Consider the following 13,059-nt stretch of genomic DNA (forward strand, 5'->3'; position numbering starts at 1 on the left):
AACTGTTCACATGTAGAACAGCTCCAGGACGCCTCTAGTTCCCTGGCAGCCCAGCAATCTGGAATTACACTGGGAGCATTGGCAGGAATTTCTACAGCTTATTAAGACCTTCTTTGGATTTTCAGTGTAGTATGTTTTTTAAAAGAGGATGGCCACTGTCTTCCAGCTGGAGGAAGAATTGAAACTGATTAAAGATCATATAATTCCCATGTTCACTGAATGTAACATGCAGGCTTATGGCTCTTGAACCAAAATCCTTCATTAGGAGAGCCATATTCTTGAAGCACTTGTAAATAACATCTGAAACAGTAAGGTCATTCAGGGGACACTCTTACTTAAGTGTCAGAAAATTAATGTCAAAGCTTATGTTTTCCTCATGAAATGGAACAGCTCCTTCTTTTGGCTGTGGCATCATTAGAGGAAGACTTCAGCAGCAAAGAGAGAAATTAAGGTTAAAGAGAAGTAATTCATCTTGTTATCACTGTAGTTGAAAGAGAAGTGAAAAATGTAAGGCACTCTGAAACACGTACTTACTAGCAGGAAATAAGTATATTCAACAGTTCACACAGGAAACTGTGAGCTCTACCACTGACTGTCTTTGATATTTTAAAAGATTCACTTCTTTTGTCTGTTTGGTATCTGAAGGCAAGGCATACCCATAGTTCCCATTTACTTCTCTAAGCGATGGGCTGTGCAATACTCATAAGGCCATTACTATGACTTGATCTTCTTATTGGCAAAAAATAGACTCAGGATAGCTATTTCTGAAGTCAATCATTCAAAGAGTGCTAGGGATCATTGTAGATCAGTACAAAACATTATTCTCAATGCTAAATGGGTAACTTTGTATTTTCTATTAATCTCTAACATAGTAATTCTTCACCATGGAAAATAAACAACATTACTACTCTCAGACAAGAATAATAACAACAGTAATCTTGTTAAAGATTTAATGCCTTTTTTCAATAAGTTTCTTACCCTGAGCAAGATTTGTAGGATTATAGTAAAGTACATTAGAAAAACGTGAGGATCTGTGGGGTGATACAAACCAGTCAGAGGATAAACCATCCCACATCAACTCTATTTCAGCTAAAAACCCCACTATGAAAATACTTTTTTCTGACCGGTTTTCCTGCTCTCTTCCACACATGCCAAACCACTTACACCCCTTCTCACAAGCTTTTCTTTCCCAGTCTTTAATGCAGAATTATCTGTTTTCTCCTCTCTTGACAATGCCACAAGTGGTCCACAACTCTTGTGTCCAAACATCATACACCTGATACTAACCTGCCAACCTGAAGTGTATTTGCAAAGCTGAATTCCTCTGTTTTCTGTATTAATTCTTGCAAATAGATCATACATATTGAAAAGACTACCACTTGCTAAAGGTCTCACTGTTTTCTCCTCTATGAGTCCTTCCCCAAACTTAACACCTTTGTGCATATTTGGGTTTAGTAAACAATTCCACTACATGCACCCTACTAGGCCTTGCACAGATCCTCTGCCTCCTCAGGATTCATTCAGCACCAAATTACTGAGTACCTGGGTCCCATCATCAGTATAACAGAGGTCTTCTCACCACTGCTTTGCAAGTCTCTTTTCTAGGCCTTTCGCTCAGGTATCCTCTCAGGCACCACAAGCACCACAGCTTGGTCCTAGAGGCCTTAGGTCACCCCAAACAGCAGCAGCGACTTCGTCTCAGCACTTGGCAATTCCCAGGCTTCTCATTGCTCCCTTAGCTCAGTTTTCTTTGTTAAGAGGTCAATGCCAGAAGCTCTCACAGAGCCCTCATATAGCTCCTCTTCGCTATAAACCATACACTGCCACATGTGGCTCACAAATGCTACCACATTTGTGAATAAATTACCTATCTGTAGGGCCCTGGTACATGGTTGACAGCTGATACACAGATGATATGCATTAAAGTGTAAAACACAATATTTTCAGTTAAACTCTTGATAATACGGTTACACACCAAACTACAACAAATGATGAGGGGACCACTGTCCTGTGCCAGGCAGACCACTTTGAGAAGAGCTTTAATGGCTCCATGATGAGAAAACCAAGTACTGAATATCCCTATGCATTAAACACTAGAGCATCTCTTGGTGCAGATATATTTTGTGTGACTTATCCCCAGGATAACAGAGAAGGGTTGGGTAACCCCATGGAGCACTGCTATATGGAAAACCAATTGCATTTCCTTCTAAAGGATACAGAGCAATCCAGATGACCTTGAGCTGCATGGGCTTAAGGGAAAAGTTTCATAAATGAGTACAGCAAACATCAAAGAGAACTGAATTACACAGACAGACCACACAGACCCAAGTGAATCTGAACATTGCTGTCATAGCACTATTTGCAATTTTTCTCTTCAGAACAAAAGGAGTCAGTAGGCATCTGTCTGTGTAACAAGACAAACTTCAGAGCAGCTCATACCCCCGTATCATTTACTTTCGGTAATTGCATATATTTTCTTTTTGAACATTTCTTAGCGGAGGAGCCTTAAGAGGCTGAATGGTAATTTGAAGAAGTTAGAGGAGGAGGGGGAGACGACAGTAGGCAGAAAGAAAAGAGAGAGAAGCTAAATGAAGGCTCCATGCTGCATCCATTTACTTCAGAATAACACTGCCTGCTTCTGCAAAAGGTTTGTGGACCCTTCATAGTGTTCAGGAGCTTGTAATCAGATTTACTTTTCAATTGAAAGGGTCATGAAGCAAGTTCAAAGAACTGACTTCTCTGTCTTGTCTCTGAGTAGAGCTGAAAGCAGCTTTTTAACCTTGTGTTTTGCTCAAGTTTTGTCTGCCCAGCACATAGTGCTGGTCAAGATTACAGAATATTTTCCTTGCTGAATGCCAAACAGATGTTATGAAACACATTTGGTGGAACATATATAAACACACGCCTTAGTGTTATGTCATAATAATAGCCCGAAAAAGCCCCAAAACCTGGAGTTGACAGATGAATGCAAAATGAAATCGTGGTCCATAGCTGGTCTTCATGCCACATGTTTTTAAAACCTGCTGTAACCCAGGAATCTTCAAAGATGAGCTATCAGACAGGCGGGCTACACATTAGCAAACTAAATATGGGGACTCTCCTCTAGCAGAGGAAGCAGCCACACTATTAAACTCTTCTCACCCTTCAAAACAGTGTGTCCACATTCTGCCTGTTAGGAATGGTACCTACCATGTGATAACTCACAAACTTTCTTTGAGGTACCTGCTGAGACTGTGCTAGTTGGTCAGGGCTATAACTGTCCCAGGGATTGTTCCAATAATTTGCACATCTAGGCAATTGGGTTATAGTGCCCAGAAATATTCTCTGGTGTTGTTTGTTCCATTAGCATAGATATAGCCCCAGTTTCTCTTGGCCTCTGGCTATGGATCCAGAAATACTCTGGAGTTCCCAAATTTAAATCCACGGCTTCACTGAGGGGAGATGCAAGTATGCAAGAAAGTCCTCTTCAAGGCCTTGATTTCTGTGTAAGAAAAATGGATAAAATATAGACCAAGCAGCAGAAGAGGTCAGGCTTTCTGAAGTATAATCTAGCTCTCATTACAGCTCTGGGGATGGAATGGAGGGCCTCAAAAGCATCTCTTTGCAAACTAAAGGGCTTTCAACAAGTTAGCTATACCAAAGAAATATCTCATGCTCAGATTAAGGTTCTTTTATGGGTCATAAAGCTGTGCTAGATATTAAAGTCATAGGCTGCCTAGGTAAAAAAGTATTCAAATCTGAGCTGTTAACTGCTTGGCACTGACAAATAAATATGTATTTGGGAGCACAGGGGGAGGTGTCCTGAAAACAAAAATTATAACATCAGCTTTCAGTCAAATAACAGATCAATTAGGTTTGCCATGTTTTGACAGAAACACATTCAGGTGATGACCTTTGGTCTAGAAAAAACCCACCAGTTAACTGGTGGAAGCCATAAGAAACAGATTTGTGTAGTATTTGCATTTATTCTCTTTGTCTGGGTCAGAGCCAGTTCCATTAAAATTCAATAGTGGTCTCATTTTGGACTTTCATGGGGGCTGGACTGAAAACTGTGGCTCTAGTTTTTACACTTGCAGAGCATACTGATGACTCTGCCTACCTATCCATCCTAACAACTGCCAGTGTACATGGTTTCTTCTGTTTCTCCCAGCCTGCAGCAGCTGTCTGCATGACCTGTCAAATATTGCTGTTCATTTTGTACCAATAGTACAACACCGCAAAGGCTCTGCAAATCCATAGGCCCTTGGTCAGAGCTTTGACAACAGACGCTGTGACCAGGCCTGCTCTTCTGCCTCCTAAAACCACTTGGGCACAGGTGTTCTTGTGCTGTAGCTAGTAATTTGTTTGATGATTGCTATGGCCAAAGGACAAGAGGCACAAGAAAAAAGATATGTTCAAAGAAGTCGACGGTTGAGACTTAGGGATGTCATAAGGCTACGCTTGAGTTTCACACTCCGTCCAGTTTTTCATTTGTCAAGGAATAATTATTTGTTAGGAATGATATTCCAACTGAATGATGTTTTTCTTTCATTTTCAATAGCTGAAAATGACCTTGAATTAAGTCACATCTGCTTTACAAAGCAGACATAAACAGCACAAGGGTAAACAAAGTGATGAAAAATACATTTAAAATAAAGTGGTGGCAACTACAGTGGAGTTTTTTTTTGTTATAACAAATGGCTCTAGCAGAAAGCAGCCTAATATTCCAGAGTCCCTCCGCTTTCAGGTAAACTTTCAGTTTCCAGCAGCACTCCAACAGTTACTAGGTTAGGCTCCAAATACCCCCCAAGCATATCATTTTAGAAACTTAAAACCATTCCAATAATTATATTCCTAGTGAGTAAAATATTTCAGCTTGTGCTCAAACCTTACTGATTTAACAAAAGGTAAACATGCACATGAGTGCTTGGCAGGGCTGTGCTGGGATCACCTTCAAGCATCATTCAAGTACTGCTGCTAGGCTGAATTAAGTCAGAAAAATGGTTGTCACGATTTCTGTAAAGGCGTCTTAACACTTTTAGTCTCAACAGAAGTTAAGTTGTTTGTTTCCACATGGACAGTGGCTCCCTCACAGGGAACCTGATTCTACCCTTTGCAGTTCTGAGTGAAGCTGACACAACTCCACCAGCAACTCCCACTTAAAATGCTGTAATATAGGGAAAGACTGGGTGCCAGGTTTCCATTCCTGACCTCTAACATAATGTTGACATAAAGTACTGGTCAAGTCCCAGCCACTTCCTGCATCTGTTCATTATCTGTAAAACCAAATACAGTATTACTTGCCTATTTCCCATGGAAGCACTAACTGTAATTTGATTAATAAATGCAGATGCATTTTGAGGTTCTTAGATAAAATACACTGCACAAATATTGTCCAGGCCCATATTTTTACATTATAAACTAGGCAGCAAAACGGAAACAACAAAGAGGAAGGGATTAATTGCTACATTCATTTAATATAATTCATAAATGGATAAATGCTTGTAGTTATTTTACTTGGCAACATTTACAGCTCTCTACAGCAGCAAAACAAACAGATTCACAAGAGGCGAGAGCAAATCCCTGCAATAAAGACATAAGTAATAGACAAGCTTTACATTCTTGTTCAGGCTGCTTTTATTCCAGAGCTACAGAAGTATATATATATAATACTTCAACTTGCTCTTTACAGTTCTACACTTGCTGAAATTTATTGAAATAGCTACATCAGTTGTGTAGAAGACAGAGGCAGTATCGTAGGTGAGACTGCATCTTGTGGTACTGTAAAGAAACAAAAGCTTTTAAAGAATAAGGAAAAAGCTATTTGAATTGCATTCAGTCAACTGGACTTACTTCTATAAGATGGTAAATTATATTATCTTCTTTTTCTTTAATGTAAAGGTTAACAACAGAATATCCAGGACACTATGGAGAAGATATGGACATGATGATGTACAGTTATGACCATTACATCCGTGGGGCAACCACAACTTTCTCTGCTGTGGACAGGTTTGTTTTTCATCTGTGTCATTGGAAATTTAAGAAAAAAAAAAAAAAGGTCTTCCTTTTCTATTTCCTTCAAACAGTACATGGCTACACATCCCCTGCTGTGGTACTCGACATCAGGCTAGTACTTCTGAGGACCAAAGATCACAATGCATTATTCTTCATGGACAAGGGGAACATTTTCCATGTCCATCTAAGTAGTGAAAAACATAGCAATGGTAGGCTTATCTAAACCTGAGCTCTGGAAACTGTAATAGATCTTCAGCGTTGTTTCTCACCTATGTCTAGTCAGAGCATCTTTCATCCTAGTAAAAACTCATCCTAGAACATCTTGTCCTTTCAGGGGGCTCATTTTGGCTCACTTTCCTTTGCAGGAATCTGCCAGGACGCAAAGATAAGACCATACAAACTGCAATGTGAATGCTGTAAACTGCTCAGTCCATTGCAACACAATTCTAACAGATTTGAGGCCACACCAGAAATTCAGGCAATGTGATGTGCATTGATCCCTTTCCGGAAAATGAGTTGTTTTGTTTTTTTTTTTTTTTGATCAGTCCTAGTTATTACTTGACATTTGCTAATCCTCTTGAGAGAGGCCCTATGGCTAGGGAAGTTGTAGTCATGCAGATAGATTCATAATTGCTCTGCTCAACTAAAAAGAGGTATCTCTCCCTCTGCACTATGCAGAACAGCGAGGTTTTAAAATTTAGACAATGTAAGCCCCACAGTGCTGTCTCTGGGACTACAGAGATCCTAACAGCAGGATCAAGTCACTGAAACTTGATTGTGGGAGAGAGATTGTGATTCTTTCTTCTCAAGCTGGCCTCTAGTTTGTCAAGTGTGAGCTATTTCTTTGCTGATGTTTTTTATCAGACAATTCAACCCAGTATATTAAGGCATTTGTTATCAAACATAACACAGCCAGCCAGGCAAGGTGCACTGCACTGGCCTATCATTGACTGGCTACAGGAGAAGCAGGGAGAGAAGAGAGGATTTCAAACACACCAACATCTCAGGCTGTCTCTAATAACACTCAAAGGAGCTGAGGTGCTTTTGTCAATGACACTCTCAGCTTGCCAGGGTTCACTAGGGATTCCATCAGTCAAAAACTACCTAAAATAAGACCACCTTTCCAAAAATGATAACACACTGCCACAGGTCCATAACTGTAATTTTCTGGCTAAAATTCATTAGCCTGTCCATTAAAAAATAGAAGCCATGTCTGCAAATTATCCCTACAAGTAGAAGAGTAACTTTCACAGTTAATTGACTCAAGGGTATCTCTTCACCCCTTTGGAGAAATTATTTAAAAGCTTGCAAGGGACATACCTGTCCTGTTTTTTTTTCCTCTTAAATATTCCCCAGCGCTATTCTTAATCCCTGTTTGTCATAGCCATGGCAGAGAGTCTGTCTGCAGCTGCTGATGGCTTAACACAGTCTCCAGAACAGGGTGGCAGCAAGGGACTGGGCATGTACATGGGGAGTAATGGTTCTCACAGGTTATGGGATCACAGCACTTGGAAAGAAGCCACCAACACCTTTGTCCTATCACAGCTGCGACAGCACAGATGAACTTGCAACACTAGCAGGGGAAAACTATAGAGAAAACATTTTAACAATTGCAATCTAGGAAACTTTTTTGTGCTAAGGAACTTTCTGAGCTCCAGCTTCCAGAGCAAATAAAACCAACATGCATTGCCTAGCATGGAAGTGAAAAAAAATTCTTGCTATGCCAGTTCATAATTCAGATTCACACAGTAACTCTCCCGAGTGATACACTTGCAAAAACCGGCAAATTTGTCATCCAAAACGGTTCTTTGCAGCTGGTTGAGAAAGAATAAGAGCAAAAAAAAGCTATTCTCAGTCCCAGTCTGCCAGCAGCATACACACATGCAACTTTTTTGTGTAAATATGCTGTAGATTTTGAGACTGCTTTTCACTTTCAAGCACACTAAACTTGTGTCCATACTATTTAGTCCATGACAGGCAATGTTCTTGAGCTAATGAGGCACAAAAAAAGCCTTTGAAGATATTTTAGTGTAAGCTTTCCTAATCACATCAAACAGTTCTGCATTTTTGGACTTTTTGAATAAACTTGCAGAAATCATATCTTCCTTTCCTACTCCCTAAGACACTGTATCACTGCAGTCATTGCTGATGTACAGAGATTTGAGAGAGAACATGATGCCATGGCAAAAGCTGTAGAAAGTTTAGAAACATTGCATCCCCACCTCCCCTTCTGTAATCACTCTCTGTGAGTTTCCATGCGTGTGTATCAGGAATGAATGAAGGAGTTGCTGTTAACCATCAGAGGTTTTAAGTGCTTTTCTGTAGAGCACAGACTTTAGAAGTGGTTAATATTTATATTTTTCAGTCAAATGGGTCAAAAGGAGAAAACAATTGTCTATAAAGCAGGATAAAAGCAGCTGGAAAGAATTAGCAGGGGCCTAAATTACCTCTGGGAGCAGAGGGGGTATATACAATTGTATATACAAAATCTGGCGAGGGCCACCAGAGCCGTTTGGTGGGTGCCACAGCTTGCCCTTCACTGCATAATATATTATAAAAACAGCACATACATTCTGTCATAAGCTCATTTCTTTTACAAAACTGATCTCTGTTCCATTTATTTGGGTGATCTGAATAACAAATAATTTCTCAACTGCTCAGACATCTTCACTGAAAGAAAGATCAACACTCAGATACCCCAACAGTAAGTACATTTGAAATGCCTGGACAAGCTGGATATCTACCGAGCTCAGCTGAGCTAAATTGTAGGGTATTTCATGTCCCTAATAAGTTTCATATGACCAAAGAAAGAGGATTTTGTCAAACTCAGTATGAATAGGAATTCATAGAATTTTTAAACTGAATTGAAAACAGATTATTTGACAATATTTGGAGATAAAAGATATTTTCCCTATAGCATTAAAAATTCAAATCTGACAGCATATGACAGCTGGATAGTAACAGTGACAATTCAATATTGACACCCCAAGCCAAGGAAAATGCATCAAATTAGCAATTTGTGGGGGACCTATAAACTAGTGTTAAAGGTATGCAAAGGCAAATCCATATATATTCTAGAGGATGCTACACAAGGCAATTCCTGACAGGATCTGCACCCCCACTGGGAAACTTGTTGGGAATCTACAATTGAAACAGGCTGATAACTATTGAATTAAACACATAGGACCAATGGTACAAAGTAATAGCCTGCATCCTGAAAAGGTGGACATACATGCTAAACTTCAAACACAAGTAATGCAAACAGAGATAAATTAAGGCATTAAATGCATGAACCTATGGGCCATCAAACGTGCATATATCCTAAAGTGTCTGCAAGATCAAGCTTAAATCACAACTTCAGAAATAATTCTGTTCTAATATTTTAAAGTATGCTGTTAATTCAGGTAACTAAAATGCATTTATTTTAAAAAACTTGACATTAAACTTTACAATACCCTTTTTTCGGAAAATTACTTAACTTCAGCTTTTGAGCTAAAAGTCTCTCTGACAACGGGTGCTGGTTTACCAGACCTTAATTTTGACCCATATAATCCTGTTAATCCACACGAGAGTAAATATTTTTTTCTGGGGGTGGGGGGGGTGTCTCTCTGGGTAGGTCAGTGACCAAAAGAGTAATAACTGTCTTTGAAGAGCACACATATAGTCCAAATTAGGACCTTCTAAAATAGAAATGAATGTTGCATTTCATTAACCTTTGATAACCCTTTTATGAGGCATTATGATTAAAAAACATCTAGGAAAGGCCTAAAGAAAACAAAAAATAGGTTCTATATAACTAAATGCAGACTTGCTGATGAGTATGAGACAGACCCAGTTCCAAACAACACTCAGCATAAACTGAAGTAGCACAGTAAATTTCCAATTAAAAAAATATCAGTTAATGAAAGCTAAGATGAGATACTTTATACTCACAAAGAGCTTAAGAGTCAAACTAGTCTTATTCCAGAAGTCACCCAGTCAATGACACTATATAAGATCAGTTAATGCCAAAATCTGGGCTCATGTGTCTCAGCACATCCCTGAATGGCAGCAGGTTCTGCACGAGGTTCCTCACTGTTTTGACCAGCCATGAGAAAACCAGGACTGTGCAGAAGTTGTGTAAAGCAAGGTCCTATTGAACCACTCCAGCAGCACTACCTGTCCCACACCTCAGGTTTAGGAGATCACTATTAGCAGAATCCAAACTTTCAAAAATCTCTTGGAGTACTACCCATTACCAATTTAAATGACAGCTGCCATCTGCAAGGACTGTACATCAGATCCAAACTCCTGTTAGCCAGCACCAAGCAGCCTAAATTGAACATTTGCTCCACAGCAGGACAATATTTGGTCCTCTGAACCCATGCCTTTTTGTCAAGGGAAAAATTAGCACCCAATAAGCTAAGGTGGAAATTTGCAGCCTGTTACAGCTATTGGACACTAAATCACTGGCCTCCACTGTTGAATCCTGCTGCTCCAGCCATGTTTCCTACTAACAACTGTTAGTAGGTATTGTGTCGCTCTCCTGAGAGAGAATACGGACATTCAATTACTCACAAACCAGGGAGAGCATAAACTCTCCTTACACTCATAAACACTGTCTGACTTATATGTGACTTGCGGAGATCAAGGATGAGAAGTGAATTTAATTTCTCTCTCTATTGATTCATTCAATAGTCCTTTAATAAAGGACACTAGCTAGAAGACCTTGTAGTGGAAAAAAAAAAAAAATTAATTTTGCTGTGTGGATAACTCCACACTTAGAAATACCTTGAAAATCACCCACGTATTTTACTTTGTACACATTCCTGAGCAATACATCGCATGACAATAACTTTTGACAGAACCTTGTTTTTCCTCTTTGTCACTGATTTAAAGCTGATTTAGGACCGATCAAGAGTCATTGCCTTCTGAAGGGTACTTAGAGATCTAATTATTCAGAGAGCTGATTTTCTTACCATGTGAAGGAATTATAATTATCAGACATATTTAATCTCCTTCCAGCCCATAAAAACACAAAGCACTGAGAGGAAAGTTAACTAATGGCAAACAGATGTTTTTGTTGCCACAATACCTGGTGTAAAGTTATTCTTACTTGCATAGTCTTATCCTCTGCAGTTTTGGCTCACTAACATCTCTCTCTTGTCTCTCTTTCATGCAGGGATCGACAGTGGAAATTCATTGTCTGCAGGATGACAGAGTATGACTGCCCATTTCAAAATGTTTAAAAATATTAAGCGTACCTCATTTGGAAAGCTTGGGGAAGGACAGGGTGGGATGAGGGTCAGTGATTACAAGAGAAGGGCAATTAGGGTCACAAAAAAAGTACCAAGACTCACCAGCTGTCTGCTGAAGATATAATTCTTTCCCTCTGGAGCTAATAAATAAAATGCCGGCCCATGTGCTTGCAATAGCAGTTTTGGAGGATTCCTTCAGTCTGCACTGGCAGTTGTATCCTCCAACTAAAATTGCTTATGACATACATGTTTATGATACACAAGTCTATGGCATATGCACAGTTACCTTTTTTTATATATATACATATAGCCATTCTGAACACATACAACTTTCTTTCCATAGCAACTTTGTATAAATTTCTTCCCAGCACAGTCACTCCAAATGAGGTGGAAACACAGTATAAGCTTTCCAACATCCACTAGACTTTACTGTCTTTTACTGTGTACTTGGAACCAACCCCGTGATCCCTGCCAGCTTCTCAGCATTTAGTAGCTGAAAATGTACTGAAAGCAGCATCAGGTCTCTGACATACGGCATCTGGCATTACCTGTTACAGCCCTCAGTGTAACTCCATTGCTACAAAGGTCCACCTGCACAGGAGAATTCCAAGTATTTACAACACTGGAAGAAGTCAATACCTGATTAAAATGAGAGTAAGTCCAACAATAAAAACAGAAGCCTAACCCAGTCCTACTGAAAGTCTCTTTTATATTGTCTTAAAAGTCTCCAATGACACAGCTAGCCAGGAGCTCTACTCTGGGCAAACCCAGGAGAAGGTCAGGCCACTCGCAGTAAATATATATACTACTCTTGTCAGGAGTCTGCTTTTCAGATGGATTTGGTTTCCACTATGTGTGCCTGTACAACATCCACCTGCCCTTGGTAATATATTCTTGGCTTAGAACAGACAAATAAAGCTAATGACTTAGGTGGCTTCAATTCCTCCATCTTGCAGATCTCATTCTCTGTAAAGGATAAAGTGTCTGTGTTTCAAGACAGCACAGCATTTGTGCAGCTGTAATCCAACAAGAAAGACTATTGATCTCTTCCAGGAAGATCTGATATTTGCTCTTGAACAAACCAGAATTTAGGGCTCAGTTTCTTACCTGATGAAGTCAATGGCAAACTTGGCAGTGGCTTCAGCAGTGCTGGTTTAAGGGCCATGATGGCGCCGTGTACCAATTTAAGGTTGTAAAGCTTCATAGGAAACAGTAGTGTCAACCAATCAGTTTCCATGTTCCAAGCATTTTTAGTGTATTTACTAGCATACCCTCAAGCGTGAGCATTGAAATTACACTTGTCCAATAAAAGAATAATAGGTTTTGCATTGGTGTAGCCTTGTTCTTTCTTAATTTTACTTACACCAACTCATTAATTTGCACACAAAGAAAACCTCCGTCATTCTCAGAGACTGTGATGGTGATTAGGGAGTTTCTGTGACATATGAGTAACAGCGGGAAAGAGAAATCAAGAGGCCTGGGGAAGCTGGAGAAGCTTGTTAGCTGATAGTGGTAGAACAGGCAAAGGAAGCCAAGGGAGCTCCAAATAGGAGAGCACCACAGGAAAAGGCACTCATGCCAGGGAGCTGATGGAAAAGGACAGGCACTATAATTAGGCATAGAAGGGTTATCTCTGGGAACACCTGCTCTAGATGGACACACACAGCTTTGTCTTAACTACTTAGGCTGCTCTCAATTCTGTGTGCACATCATGGGCTCATGGAGGCCTCTGAGGGGACAGTGCAAGGTCAGCTTAGGCTGATTTAGAACCACAGTGCCAAGAAAAGAAGCTCTGCTCTCTTGTCCACTGGAGATGCAGTGTCATATT

General features: G+C 39.9%; 1 protein-coding gene across 1 annotated transcript in view; it reads left to right on the forward strand.

Moving 5' to 3' along the window:
* DPT (dermatopontin) overlaps positions 1-12,546 on the forward strand; it is a 28,449-nt gene extending 15,903 nt beyond the window's left edge. The window contains exons 3-4 of the mRNA XM_082071603.1: positions 5,881-5,988; positions 11,156-12,546. Coding sequence (XP_081927729.1) covers positions 5,881-5,988; positions 11,156-11,222 — 175 coding nt within the window. The 3' untranslated portion in view covers positions 11,223-12,546. The remainder of the gene's footprint in view (positions 1-5,880; positions 5,989-11,155) is intronic.
* Positions 12,547-13,059: the final 513 nt, after the last annotated feature.

The sequence above is a fragment of the Streptopelia decaocto genome (assembly GCF_964273445.1).
Source record: "Streptopelia decaocto genome assembly, chromosome: 1".
Lineage (NCBI taxonomy): Eukaryota > Metazoa > Chordata > Aves > Columbiformes > Columbidae > Streptopelia > Streptopelia decaocto.